The 15,746-nt window shown below is 38.3% G+C and overlaps 1 protein-coding gene across 5 annotated transcripts in view; it reads right to left on the minus strand.

Annotated features, from left to right (window-relative positions):
- RASSF6 (Ras association domain family member 6) overlaps positions 1-9,838 on the minus strand; it is a 66,993-nt gene extending 57,155 nt beyond the window's left edge. The window contains exons 1-2 of one of the 5 annotated variants that reach the window (XM_045858156.1): positions 9,703-9,780; positions 3,644-3,798 (exon numbers count right to left, since the gene is read on the minus strand). Coding sequence is in view for 1 of the 5 variants with exons in the window: in XM_045858153.1 (XP_045714109.1) it covers positions 9,623-9,814 (192 nt within the window). In the remaining 4 variants the exon portion in view is untranslated. Of the gene's footprint in view, positions 1-3,643; positions 3,799-9,622 lie in introns of all 5 variants that reach the window. The other 4 variants (XM_045858155.1, XM_045858154.1, XM_045858153.1 and 1 more) reach the window with 4 other exon arrangements.
- Between the last annotated feature and the right edge of the window lie 5,908 nt (positions 9,839-15,746).

A 15,746-nucleotide genomic window follows, 5' to 3' on the forward strand; every position in this document is an offset into this window, starting at 1 on the left:
ACGGATGGTTTGAAGCAAGACCCGAGTGTCGTCAAGGCCTCCACTTTCTCCCATTTCACCAATGGTGTTTTTGCAGTTTAGAAAAGGTAGTACAGATGAAAAATTTTGATTTTCTATAAATCAGTCCATGCTAAGATTCTTTTCAAGGATTTTTTCTATGTCTGAGAGAATTACTACTGAGAACAAATGAGATGTTCTCCAAAATCTTCAATTATAAGAAGATAAGCTTGGAGTTCAGAGTTTTAAGTACAACTCACTATGAGTGAGGTTCTAAATGGCATCCTCCAAACCTAGTTTTCACAATCGTTCATAAGATAATTTGTTTTGGGAACAAGTAATAATTTATTTTTTTATCTCCCCACCCCCTCTCCCCCAGTCCCAACGTATTTAAGTTTTAAGATGCTTAGGTGTTTTCCTCTGTTCTTATTACTCAACCTGTGCTTTTGAGAAAAATATGTTTTTTTTCTCTTTTGATATCACCTTCCATTTTAAACTGAAAATTATATTCTTCATATAATTTAATGAAAATAGCGGTGAAGGAAGACGAACATATAATTTAATTTCAACAGTCTCTAATGAAAGGTGGCAAAAAGGACATATGAAGAAATATTGTACAACTTGAAGAACAGCCTTTCCATGGGGAATCAACCTGAGAGATCGACCCCTGTGGAGAAAAGAGAGAGAAAGGCAGACAGGATGGAACAGTGTTTCTATGAAAGTGCAACACAAACCACAATGTTGGCCCATCATAAATGCTAATGGTTTGCAAATTCATTAGAGAAATCCTGTATGAAAGTTATGCTGGTAATCACTTTACAGTTGATGGCTGCACTAGTTACACTCCTGGAGGTGAGCGTATCCAGTATGTCCAAATGTGGCATTGCTCTTATTACACAGAATCTTATTTCTGAAGTTTTGGTATTTGATTTGGAATGCACCCTAAGAATTTCTTTTTCATTTTTCAATTTATCCACAGTTCTGATATGACCAGGTTTTAGTGATTTAAAAGCTATCCTCCTGTCCCATCTTTGTATAAATGCAAGGGTGTGGGGGTGTTTAAAGCTGCTGCACAGCTTATATTTTATTGAGAAGTATAAAGGTGAAAAATGAGAAGCCGCATGAAGAATTTGCCCAGCTGAAATAATGCTTATGAAGGCTTGCCGGTTACATGTTATAGTAAAATCTCCAAAAATTTATTTAAAAATATTAGATGTCTTACTGTTATTATATCTTAAAATAAAATTTCTAGAGACTTGTGGGAAAAAAAATCTATTCAGTTTTAAACTTCTGCTTACTTAGCAGCTCAATGTTATTTTTTCTAAGAAGACATTAAGTCCCAAAGTCTTCTATGATTCAAAAAGAAACATTTTGCAATCACCGAACTTTTTGTGGTAACAGAGGAATACAAGGCAGCTAGAGTAGAGAGGAGATCCTAAAGCAATGTTTGGAGGTGTGAAGAAAGGAGAAAACTGTACTAGGTAAGCTGAAAAACTACAAAATAAGTGACCCAAGACAAGGAAGGATGTGCCAGTTTGGTAAGTCTGTTTTTGGAGTATTTCTAGAAAGAACTTCCTCCTGTGAGATTCTTTGCAAGGAAGCATATTCATTCTATTACAGAAATTCAATCCAAACTGGCTGAACTCTGCCCATTCCCGCAAACACAACTTTAAGTTCTCAGGCAGCCAAAATCAAGCTCAGACTCGCAGGGTTGAGTTAGCATGATGTCACATCCTTGAAGTCTCTTTCAGGCTCTGGAACTGTGGTCAGACATGAATAATAACCTCCTTTAGGTCTTCATGTAAATGACATTAAGGTATGACCAGAGATTTTAAGTATAATAATTTCTAGTTGTTCCATCTTGCAGAAATGGAATATTTAATTACTGTTGCTTCAAGCCTGTAGAATCACAAGGGATATAGCCAGAATAAAAGGGTAGGCTGGAGAGAAAAGATCATTTTTTAAAAAATTTAAAAACAGAGGGGGAGGAATTTCCTTCTTCCCCTTCTGAATCAGATAATTTTGGTTGGGGCAGGGTGTGTGGAAGATATTTCACATCTTTTTTTCTCCAGAATGGCAATACAAAGTAAAATAAAATAAAAAAAAACAAACGAAAGAAAAACAGAGAGAAAATAGCTATTCTCACAAAATTCCTGATGCATATTTTTCCTTGTAGCACATTGTTGTAATCTATAATCTATACTCGAAAGTATGAGTATATCTCACCCAGTGTATTGTAAGAGTCTCTAACCTGAGTAGTCTCTAAACTAGTTTCCCTTATGCTTTTATCATTGTTATTTAACATCTCCTTGTTTACAAACCTTCCTGTGATCTCATTCTTAAGCAAATACAGCCCAAGCCCCTAAACTTGACATTTAGGCTCTCTGCAATTCTACCCAAACCTACCTTTTCAAAGTCAAAATTGAAGCTATTCTTTAATATCAGGCCTTCTAGTCTAAAGGACTCTCAAACCACCAAGTCTTCTCACCAGTTCCTTTGCACAAGTGGTCCCTCATCACTGCAAGTCCAGATTTCTGCTTCCTTCTAGGCCTGGCTCAAATGGGACCTTATCTAATATCCTATGGCCTGTTACCTACCTACGCTGCTGTGACTCCATGTTCTGCATCCCACCTTGCATTGTTTTTATTGATTTATGTCTTTTCCACTCATATCCTCTTGCTCAGAGAATGTGTTTCTCTAGTTGGGAATGCCATCTTCTTTGATAGCACATCATTTGGAGGAAGATGGTCTCATGGAGAGTACTAAAGCCAGAGTGTCGGAGGCTCAGTAAACTAGGCAAATTGACTGTGTAGGTCAGAAGCTACATGAGCATTTTAGGCTGACTTGGGTCACAGCCACAACATGCTCTATGAGCCCCACTAATCTCAGTTACTCATTCGCAAGATTTAGTTTGGGTTGTTTGGTTATACAGCTCTTGCTCTTGTTTCTAAAACCTGACTTTTGTCCCAAGGTTTGTCATTTTAATCACCCGCAAAAAAAGTTATTGGTGCACTCTAGTAAGATTTCTCAGTGTTACCTTGCTGCCCAAACACTACCTTCTCCCTCCTGAATCCAGGCTATTTATCATCTATTCCTTAATTTACCCCTCCTTGCACCTCTCCTCCTACATTCCAACAGTTTATTTTCTCTCATTATTTTATCTGTCTCTTTGCAGCATTTGACGAGGTTGATTGTCACCCCCTTTTGAAACACTTCTTTCCTTAAGGCTTTTTTAAAGTAATCACAACCACCTTGCCTTATTTTCATGCTGTCTCATAGGCCTCCATGGATTAGCCTTCTCCACCTATTTCCCCTCTAACAATCACAAAATGCTGGCTTGTTCTGTCTGGGGCCATCCTCTCTATCTACACTTCTTTCCAGGCAGTCTAATCCATCTTCAGCATGGCCTCTCTGCTCAGCTCCAGGCTCAAGTCACTACAACTTAACCTCTCTGGATGTCTAAAAGCCATCTCAATATCGACATGGCTGGAATAGGACCGTTGGCTTTCTCCCATGCTCCAGAATCCCCACCTCCACAATTCTTCCCTATCTGTCCAATTAAGCACCAAAACTAAGACTCGGTCTTATTTTTTCTTCTTTCATCATAACCAGATTCCAATCCAGAAGTAAAGTCTATCGATTGTACCTTCTTATGTAACTTGATCTCAAAAAACTTCTGTTTCCAAAGCCACCACTTTGAGCCAAGCCACCATCATCTTTCTCCTGGATTATTCTATCAGCCTCCTGGCTGGTCTCCCTGCATCCACATTGTGACCAGTATTCCATTCTTTCAAACAGCATCTGGCATGATAATTTTAAAGATTGAATCAGACTTTGTCATCCCATGATTAAAAACTTGCAAAGACTTCCAAGAATGAACTAGAATAAAATATAACCTCTTTGCAATGACTCACAAGGTCCTGCCAATCTCTTCAGCATTCACTCAATTTCATTTACGTTGGCCTTCTTACTGGTTCTCCATCACCTCCTAAACTAATTCCTGTCTCAGGGATTTAAACCTGCTGCTCCTCTTGGTTGGAAAACCTGCTCCCCTGATGTCACATGGCTGCCTTTTCCCGTCATACAGGTCTCAGCCCACTTGTCTCTTCTCTCAGAGGCTTTCCCTATGCAAGTCTCCATCACACTTACATTATTTTCATCTAGTTACATAAACAGTATCTGAAATGAGCTTATTTACTTACATTGCCCATCTTTCCTAACTACAACATGAATTTCTTACAATAAGGGCTTTATGAAATTTATATGTGTACCTCCAGCTATTAGAATTTTGCCTGGAATATGGAAAGAATTCCATTAATATATGTTGAGTGACTGACTAAATGTAAAGTTGCAGATATGGCCCAAAAGATTAAGAATTATTGACAAAACTGTCCTAGACCTCACCTAAAATGATCTTCTAGCTGAGACTAGAAGCTGGAGATATTTTGAACTGAAGAACCACCTCTGGATGCCTCTTACAATCACAAAGTGCAAATTGACAGTGATGGGCTGCAGAATCATTGCAGCAGCTTCCTGATTGGCTTCCTATTTGTATTCATAAAATAGCTAAGGTACCATTAAAGATGGCAAACAACAGCTCTGCAAACTTGTGACCTGTGCTGAAGCCAAGAGGGAGATTTCAGATGGGATTAAAGGATTTCAAAAGCTCTCAACATTATTCTCTGACCTCAGGAAGAAAGATAATTGAATGGAATTTAGGGAAGAAAAGAAAAACAAGATAAAATTTTTGTTCATAGGTTGCAAATGCGATTGAATAGGAAATAATATTGACCATGTATGAATCTACAAATTGGCTAAGCAAAATATTCAAACAGTCTAAAAGCCTGATAGGTAAAAATGTGATTTGGTAAAAGTCTCATTTTATTGTCAGTTGTTAAGATGATAAATAGATCTATGAATTCAAATAATTTCTTCTCTCCATCCCCATTAACCATGATTCATAGCAAAGTAAAACCTGGTTGGGCCCTTGTGAACACATTTTAAATTATAAAGACTTGGTAGATTTAAGCATTTGAGTTAGTTTCCTCTAAAGACTTAAGAGGAGGAGAATAGAGGTCATGATTAGTGAGATGGAGAGGTTTATGAAAACAGAAAAAATTATAGATATAGACACCTAGAGTTCTTACTTTGTATGTGGACAATTAATTTGAGAGGTCACAATAAACTATGACTTGAAGAAGAAGGCAGTTGTCAAAATCCATGCACTTTACTGAGAGGTCTCTTCCGTCCTGGGGCCAGAGCTTATTGATTAGATTGTTTATGAAATAAGATTGTGTAATAATTGTGGTTATTTACTTTTTGTTTTGTCTAGACAGAGTGAAACTCAAGAGATAGTAATTAGGTGGGCTAGCAATTTAGTTTTGGAGAAATAAACAGTTCTGAAAGTAGGTATAGGTTCACATAAGCCTAGGTGGCTCTGCAGGGAAGGAAAGAGGTTAGGCAGGCAGAATGGGTCTGAGCAGGCAGAATGGGAGCGCCGAGCATGTGGGCAACAGAGACCTGGGAGCATTAGATAGTGTCAGTGGTTGCCTCTCCCTGCTCTGTATCCTGCCCGCATATGGGCTTGCCCTCACTGCCCAGTTACAAGAGGAAGGCAGAGGATAGATGGGAAATCCATGTTGCAGTGAACTCAAGTGGGCCAGTCATTTAAAGTTCCTTCCTGTGCCCAAAACATGGATTAATGAAATGGTTACTTGATTAAAACGTGGAAGATTTGGTTCACTCCTTTGTATAGTCAACAACTATTTCATGAGTTCCATCTCTGGCTCCACTCCTATGCCAACCACAGGAAGCATAGCCTGTATCTCTGTCTGCAGCGCCTTATTCCTGAGGCCAGTGGGTGCGCACAGCGTCAAGGTGGCCATCATTTTACAAGGAACTAAAAACAAATACAGATGCTAAATTCCCTAGGTTCCCCAGCCAAAGAGAGTCTCTGCTGCCACTCAACTTTCACAGGAAAATATCTGCAAATTTCTAACTCCTTACTGCTTTCTCTTTCCAACCAGTATATTTTATTTTACTTAGTTTGACTATTTGTTCCTTCAGAACAGGATCATTTCCTATTTCAGTTTGGTAATGCCTAGAGTGAATGTAGATATCCAAGTACATATATCCAATTACATAGATAAAACTTATGCAAAATAATGAATATATTCAATATATAAGGAGGTATATTAAAATATTAACAGTAAAATTGAGAGCTATGAAATTAACTGATCATTATTATTAAATCATTAAATAATAATAATAATTTTTAATTTCATAGGTACTATTAAAATTGTATGCAAGGAACATATATAACACACACCGAAAGTTACTAAAAAAACAGAAAGTAATACATTGGCAAGTAATACATAGCAAGTATGTATTTCAACTATGAAGTAAGATTATATTCAAGGCTGTACACATGAAATTCTTTTTTTAATAATTGTTTTGGCTTGAAGAAGCAATGGAAAGTTACAAATATGTATTCTGATCCAAAATAAAGCTCTAAAGAAAATAAAGTTTTCTCGAAGCTCTGAACTGGAATCTTGAAGTTGAGAAGAAAGGATCTGTATACCAATTATCTCATTTCAAGGAAATTAGAAAAAACCTGTAATCTGTTCACTATCCAAAAGAGTCAAGAGACATGTGGTTTCTGGGAAACATTTGGCACCATATTCTTTCATAAGAATGCGTCTCATTTGCAGAGATGGTCAAAGTTAAGAGTTGATAGTCATAAACTATCATTTTATTAAGTGATATTGATTGCAGTCAGGAAATGTTTGTTTTGAGACAAAAATAAACAAAAATATATCATAGTGCCTGAATTTAAGACAGGAATAAACAGGATGTGGCTCAAACAATCAGACTTCTACATGAGAGTGACATTGCTCTCAGTTCAGGTAGAATCAAATTTGAAAAGCAAGTCTTTAATATTCTATTGCATATTTACACATTGCTAAGGTAACGTGCTTTGTTCTCCCTAGAGTGCTCTTGGGGAAGTGAGGGAAGCAAGAGTAGTGGGATAAGCAAACTAGCTTTAAGCCTCAAAGCATCTTTTGCTTGCACACAGTCTAGAAGGAAGCTGCTCAGCCTGCCAGCTCATCTTCTGGAATTGCAGCTGTGGTCCAAAAGAACGGTCATTTAACATATCTATAACCTTTAACTAGTTTCATAGATATGTAAAATAGCTGTGGCTTTCTTTGAGCCAGGGGGTTAGTGACTTCAACCCAGAATGCAACTGGAAGGCAACTCCCCCTGGTTGCAGCACCTGTGTGAGAGCTTGGAGATGACTGGCTCCACACCATGGGGCCACACCTGCCCAGACTTACTGTGGCAGCCCAGTAGAGCTGGAAGGATACAGGAATGCTGGCGGGTGTAACTGATTGTGGGAGGAGTTGGAAATGGGGCTGCAGAGGAAGGCTGGAACTGAGATTTAAACCCAGGCATGGCAACCATGTGGGGCTTTTTGGGACCACACAGTTTTGGCGAAAGTTGGGGCCATGAAGCTTTGGGGTGCTCCCTTTTCGCCATGTGGCTTAGAAAGCAGGAGAGACTTTGCCTGGAAGAAAAGGGGTGAAAGGATTCTTGCTAGTGGACCATGAGAAGGTGCCATATGGTTTTGGGGTAACTGGAGAACACTGTGGCAACACTGCTGATGGTGCTGAGAGACTGAATCATGGACTTCTGCTTCTTTTCCTGAGATATGGCACGCTGGACGAGACAAAGGGGAGAAGGAAGGACTGTGCATTTGTGGGTGTTCTAAAGGACTTTAGTATTTTAATGAAGACATTAAGTCATTACTCTAAGTCTGTATAACTTTCAGAATAAATAATCCCTTTCCTTTTCACCAATCTCTGTCATTGAGAGATGTCTTTTCCTGGCCGCGGGCAAGGTGAACCTAGTATGGGGGCGAACCCCTGGAGCACAGGGGTGGGTCCATTTGTTAACAGCATATCATTAGCCCCCCATCTCTTCTGTAACAGTAAGGTATGAAAATGTTCAATCACTATATTTTACACTTGAAATTAATATAACCAATATAAGATTGTATGCCAACTATTCTTAAATAAAAAAAAATAAATTTAAGAAAGCCAGGTAATATCAATATTCAAAAAAAAAGATGATATTAAACTAGGGTTAACTGCAAACCACTTAAATGTTTTATACTGATAAAATAAAAAGATAAAATTTCATCAATGAAAATACCTTGCTAGTCACAGCTACTATATTTGTCCCTTCCTCAAAGTTATCAACACTAATAAAACTAACATTATTAAAAAAAGTGTCCTTTAAATAAAATTTCATAAACTAAGGTCACTTGCCTATAATTTAAGTTTAAGAGGCAAAGACCAACAAAAACAGGTGTCTCTCTCTTATGTTCCTTGACTGTCAACACGGATGGGAGTCCATATCACTTCAATACAAACTATACAATAATGTGCTACAGTGTAGGACATGGACTCTGTGGTCTAATTTTCTCCAGTTATTCAAGAGGCAACCTGTCTTATAAAACTCATACATCATGGGTTCCACAATATGGGATTGTGCGTACCTCTCCTATTAAAATTGTCTTTCATATTTGGAGTAAGATATGGATGAATATAAATATGACTTTTCCAAAGTAACAGTGATTGAGTAACAAATAAATTTGAACTTGCCACTATCTACCCTATTTGAAAAATGGCAACAAGTCAGATGATTTCATTGCTACTAAGAAAGGTAATACTTTTTCTACTCGCCATCTGCTCCCATGTCTTGGATCTGCTCTCAGGGAACCTGTTCAACTCCAGTGCCTCCACAAGGTCCACAGTCTCCCCAGCTTGGCTCATGCTTCCTGATCCGGCTCCTTTGGCAGAGCAGCTTATTTCACAGGGTTAATAGGAGGTACCATTTATAGGACACTTGCTAAGTATTTAATACCCATCTAAGCCCTATTGGCAGATCCTGTTGGAATGCTCATTTTTATAGATAACAAACTGAGGCTTGGCTAAGTTGAGTAACTTGCTAGGGACAAAATGCTAAGTGGCAAAGCCAAGATTTGAACCTACGGCTTTCCTGCCTTGGAATTTTATCCTTAACTCACAGAATCCCATTTAATTATTTAGGATTATTCTTTCATTGTTTTGTGTGGTCTTTTATCACAAATATTTTTCTTTTTCTTTTCTTTCTTTTCTTTTTTTGGTGGGGGAGAAGTCTCTGTAGCTTTGTGGAAACAAATGGAAGTTTAGCCGAACCCTCAGTTAAAAAGACTTTTCATGTTTGCTGATTCAGTACAATATTGTAACCCTAAGAACACTCAGAGTAAGTAGGCTAGTATCTCTGGAGAGTAAGTGCAATTCCAAGTCAAGTGCTCACTGAAATACTTCCCTGGAGAAAAGGGAGGAGGGGCTCAGTGGCTACACTACCCCCACCCCCACCTTTCCCACTCCCTCCCTCCTTTTCCTGCTCCTCCCCTCCATACCTTAGTCAGCAAAGACCATTCTGAAAAAATCAAGAGGCAAAGTAATGCCGGGGTTTCAGGTTGCTCTGATGCATTCAACTGGGCTGCCTACGGATTCTGCTTTTCCCTACTCCCGCTTTCGCCTGTTATTCACAGTGTGAGCAGAAGGGGCCTTTTTACCTTAGTTGTTGGGCTGAACTGGCCTCGGAGACTGCGCTCCCCTGCTGGGTCACAAACTCGGAAAATCAGCGCTCTCTCACCTGTTCTGGAGGTCTGTGCCAAGAGCAGGAGGAGGGGCGAGCACGGCTCACCTGAGCACCGCTGGGGCTCTGCTCCCGGCAGGCAGTCCTCCTCCACACACAACAAGGTCATCAAGCCCAAGAAGCTGTTAATTATTACTTTTTTCCACCACCGCAGGGAACTGTCAGAAACCTGAGCCACTCCCTGTGCCTCAGAGCTTGTTGGGAGTGTTTACTTTTTTTCTTAGGATCAGCTGATAGGAACACTCCTTTGCTCCTTGTCACACATTTTGAGGAGTGAATGGACGTTCTGATTAACACTTTAACCACTGAATTGGACTGATTCTAATATATCTACTCTCTATCAGATTATAGAAAAGTAGCCTATATAAAAATGACCCCAACTAGGAGTTAATGTCATTATTCACCTTTCTTTTTTAAATGTTCTCTTTCAATTAGACATTTCATACTTGTTTTTGCTACCTCCAGCACCCACCGCACCTTTTCACCCAGAGCAGTGCTTCTCACACCTCTGAGTGCACGAGCACCCGCAGTGGAACTTGCTGACCCCCAATAGGGCTTCAGCACCTGTGAGACTCTGATCTAGTCAGTCTGAGGCAGGCTGTAGTCATGTCTGTTTCTTTACAAGCTCCTCAGAAAAATCAGGTAGACATCAAAGTTTGAAAACTATTGTAATAAAGTATGAAAGAGGAAATTAATAATACTTTAGATACTACCTATTGAGTTGGATTTGGGGATTTTGCTTTTCTTCAGTACCTGCAATTTCAAGAAGACCATTAAGGCTGAGTTAACTAGACTTACTGTGGTGAACATTTCACAATATACATACAAATATAGAATCATTATGTTGTACACCTGAAACTAATACAATGTTATATGCCAACTATACCTCAATTTAAAAAAAAGAACGGGCAAAGGCATTGACACAGAGAAATAAAGAAGAAAGAAAGGAAAGAAGAATGAAAAGAAAAGAAAAAAGAAGAAAAGAGAAAAGAAAAAGAGAAGCTCCTCTGAAAACAATAAAAATGCCAAAGCTTTTTATTTTTATTTGAAATTAAATAATTCAGCCTAAACAACGTGGAGGGGGGCACCAGAAACTTAGAGGCCCTCCAATGACAGATGCTATGGAAACACAAAGGCTCTTCCTGTTTCCTATGTAAAGCAACCATGGTAATTTTTAAAAAGTTATTTTTTTAAGTATAAACCATAGAGCCTTCAAAAGGAATTAAACATAACTCCTACAATGAGTTTAGGAGGCAGAGTTGATTTCTGGTGTCCTGAATGTTCATGTGTTAAATTCATAGATTGACCATCACTCAAGATTTTTGGGTCACATGTTTGATAGATACAGTATTTCAAAAAGTCAGCCAGTTTACCTAGTTAATTTATGGCATGTAGAGATCAGAAACAATCAGATTGATCATTCTTTGGACTCTTTTAATAGAATCAGGCAAATGGTTTACTGGGTCACAGTCAAAGCTTATACCACCTCCTTTCAGAGGACAGTGTGATTTTCAAGTACTTGTGGGTATTAGTTCAGTTGCCTACACCCCCCTGCTGGTATGAGCTGACCTTTGAACGATGACTAACAGGATGTGCGTGTCCACAGCGCCTAGGCTTCAGGATGTCTTTGTTCCAGTCCATGCTCCACCCCCACTTGGAGGGGATCGTTGATTTATTATCAGTATCAGGGGAACCTTGTTTTGCATGTTTTATGTGCAAGCGTCCTGAAAACCTTTCTTCTGATGACTGATCGCAGTTGGTTTCCTTTAGTTAGAGGCCCAGTGACTCCTTTTGTTTTTGAGGACTTACCCTTTTATATGTGTAATGTTTATTTCGTAATATAAAAAGACATAATTACACATGTTCAATGTGGAAACTTTGGAAAACACAGGCATGTAGAGGGGAAGAAATCACTTACAATTCCATTTCTCAAATGTAGCTACTATAAACAATTTGGTGAATGTCTTTATTGACAAAGTTCCTCTATGAGCATTTACAAAAATGTTATTACATTTGGCTTATTGTTTTATAACCTGCTTTTATCACATAAAACATGTTATGTACAATTTACCATATGTCAGTCAGTTCTTTTTTTTTCTGCCATGCTATTTTAGCTAGCTACACTATATTACACCATATGGACATACCATTATTTGTTTAATCAGCTCCTTATTGTGGAAATTTATATTACCATACACAACAGTGTAGTAGTGTTTATATATGACTTCACACAATCTTGACTGTGTCATTTAGCTACATTAAAAAAAATAAAGTTGCCAGATAAAAGGGAATGAACTTTCAGAAGAATTTCTCTCAAAAAAAGTGTCAATTTTATTTTCTTAGCATAACTCCTGGATTATTATTCTTTTAAAAATATTTACCAATTTGGAAGGTAAAAAAATCGTATTATATTTTAAATATGTATATTATTGATTACCTGTCACTCTTTCTTCAGACTTACCCTGTATTTTTGCTTTTTTGTTTATTGGGTTCTTTGTTCATCTTTTCCATATTGATTTATAAGGTCTCTTTATATATTAAGCACATCAAATCTGTCACATATGGTGTGATTACATTTTCCAGTATTGTTTGCCTTTTAGTTTTGCTTATGATACATTTTTGACATATAAAAAATTAAAAATTTAAAATCAACCCATTAATATTTTTCCTTATTGCTTACACCTCAGTGTTAAAAAAGCTTTTGTACTTTACTATATACCTTAATATATATGTGTATGTACATATACATATATATTTTTTCCTTCTAATTTATTTAGCTACTATTTATTTGTTAAATTTAGCCCATTTCAACCTATTTGGACTTCATGTTGTTAAAAATGGGATATTTAAATCTAACTTAATTTTTCTAAATTATTAGTCCATTAACTAAGTAGCATTTATTAAATAGTTATAGATCATAACCTCTTATTGTCATTTTTATCCCCAAAGCTCATTACAGTGACTGGAAGGCTCATGGAGGCTCAGTTCAGATATTGAATCATTGCTCTTGATCCCTTTTGCTCCCCCTTCCACTCCCAGCAAGTCGTCATGTTCTGTCTTAGTTTCTGCATCTCCACTACCTTCTGGACTAGGAAGCATCACTTCTTGCTCAATATTATTGATGGCCTCCTCTTTGGTGTGCCTCCGCTCTTGTCATTCTACAGTCCACTCTTCATCTATGGCCCGTGTAATCTCTACAAGCAAAAATCAGGACACGACACCATCTCTGATTTCCTTTGTGAAAACCTTACTGCTGCTTGACGAGATAAAATCTAAAGCTGAACTCCTCCCTATGGCCCCCAAAGTCTAAGTGACCTTGCCCTTGCTGGCGTCTTTGACTCTATACCTGCTGTCCTGGATTGAATTTTATTCCTGAAACAGACCGAGCTGATTCCTGCTTCACTGCCTATGCACTTGTTATTTCCTCTGCTAAGGAAGATCTGCTCTTGACACAGCTGATTTCTTTGCATTTTCTGTTTCCCCCCTCTCCCCCCACCGCCAAATTACCTCCTCATGTAACAGTGGAAAATCCTAACAATGGGAAATTGTAACCCACCCCACTGTTCCTTAGGCTTTGTTTCTGCGAGTGCTGACTCTGAATAACATGTAGCTTGCAGAAGAACAGCATGTTTGTATAAGAATCCTAAGAACTAACTTCAAAAGATACAGACCCAGACCTTCAGGCAGCCCAGCTCCAGGTGATTTGCTGACCTTCAACTGTGGAGCCAGGCTGACGCGAAGCTGGGATGATATGAAGCCAGGTTGACGAAACCAGGATGACGCACACTGGACCATCACTTACTTGCCTTATTGGAATGGGCTGAGTTCATCTGCTTGTAGAGAACTTTTCAATCCCTTCCCTTGATCCCTTTGTTCTGTTCCCCTCTGCCTCCTTATAAAAACTTCTGCCCTCACTGAGCGGTGGAGATGGGCTTTGAGACATGAGTGCCCCATCTTCCAGATGGCCAGCATCTACAAACAAGCCACTTTCCTTTACATCAGCACCGCCTCTTGAGTATGGGCTGTTGTTGCAGAAGGCAACTGGGCCTGCGTTTGGTTACACTCAGAGAAGTCTTGCATGACTGATCCAAATGAAGTCTTCAATCATTCTCTAACACAGTCCCCTATTTTATTGTACTAAGGCAACTGTCACTGTCCGACTGTATTATACTGTTTTGTTTATTATTGAATGTATATTTATTGTTTTAGATGATTGATTTATTTTACATCTTCTCTCAATAAAATGTAATAAAAGAGGGACCTCGACTTTTCCATTCCCTGCTCTATTCTCAATGCCTAGAACAATGTCAGGCCCATGTAAGAAGTTTAAGAAACATTGGTTCATGAGCACATAATGATGGCTTAATAAATGTGTATTGAGTAAATAAATACAGATCACACTCTTTCCTTATTTGCAAGAACACTTTTATCAAGTCCTAAGTACAAACTTTTCTTGATAATTCTAGACTTGTAATGCCATGGATAATGAACTAATCACTGTAGAATAATAAGGATTTAGTTTATATTTAGTATTTCCAATATTCACAATGTCATTAGCAATTTCTCCTAGGCCAGCAGGCTAATCCCTATCAGTAATTGATGACTTCATGTCCAGGGGAGAAAGGCTTCTAAAAATAGATTTTTAAAATTTACTAAATGACGTCTTTTAGGGCATTGAAGTGAGTGTTAGACTGACCATAGTAAAGGCTCTGACTTCTTCATGCCTCCCTGCATGGAAAGACTTTCTGACACTGGTTCTGGGCTTGGCCTTGTGACTTACTTTGGTCAAAGGGTCAACACCAAGTGACATGAGTAGAGACTTGAAAACCAGTTGTGCAATGGGGCTCCCCTTCTTGCATCTCTTAGAGTCCTGAACCACTGCACAAAATCCTGGGCTAGTCATGGGATGATGGGACCCTGGCCCAGTTGCCACATCACTCCAGCTAACAGCCCGAAAGCAGAGCTACTCAGTTAACCTGCAGCAAACTGAAGACCCAGAATTGAGTCCAGCTGAAAACAGCAGAAGTGCCCAGAGTGCTAACCCACAGAACTGAGAGTTGCATCAGTGGTTATGGTAAGACATTAATTTTGTTGTGTATGTTTAGGGCACAGGCTAACTGATACATTTAGTGTGTTTTTTCTCATTTGGATGTGCATACACACCAATATCTTGTTAATTGGAAAGTAAGAGAAATACTTGCACCACAATGTGTTCCTACCACAATTCTGCTGCAGGGATGCAGTGACCCATAGAAATGGAACAGAAAAGAAGGAGGAAAAAAATGGAGGAGGAAAACAAGATGTGAGTTATCTTGAGAATGGGTCATTTCCACAGACCATTAAATCAGTCCTGAAAATATTTAGAGATGATTGTAACTTGAAAAAAAAAATACATGGAGAAGGAGGAATTGCTTGATTCTAATACTGTGTGACCCAGTTGCCACAGGCCACTCATGTCAGTTTGTTTCATGGCCTTATTCCTCATTTTGTATCTGAGGCTGCACTTGCACTTGAAGCCTAGGCTAAGCAATAAGTGAAGTGAAAAAGGAAGCAGAGGAGCTCCAAACATCGAGGGGATTCCCAATAAAAGCCTAACTGGAAATTGCTTTGATAAGGAAGCCAGACACTCATAATAAGGCAACATGATAAATTACTTTTCTAATACGAAAGTTCAAAATAAATATATTTTACAATCGGGAATTTTGCCATAGAAATCTTAATAAAGTATGAAATGAATGCTCTGGGAAAAAGTCCCAACACTTATCTCAAGCGTGTAGAATAAACTGTCATTTCCTCTTTAAATTAAGGAACATGTAATTGCTTTCCAATAAAAACAAAGACTTTAGAACTTTGATTTTTTAAAAAAATTCTTTGTTAAGAAAAATAAAAGGAGTAAGAAATTCCCTTCTAAAATTCCCCCCAATTTTAACTAAAGCAATGCTGTTACTGATATACATGTCACTTAAAAACTTTTTTGGTAGTTGGTGAATTTTTTTAAAACCTCATTCTTCAGAGGTTTTGTATATCCTATATTTATATTG

This window comes from Phyllostomus hastatus, unplaced genomic scaffold (assembly GCF_019186645.2).
Source record: "Phyllostomus hastatus isolate PE091 unplaced genomic scaffold, TTU_PhHast_1.1 phas_scaffold_1674, whole genome shotgun sequence".
Taxonomy (NCBI): Eukaryota; Metazoa; Chordata; class Mammalia; order Chiroptera; family Phyllostomidae; genus Phyllostomus; species Phyllostomus hastatus.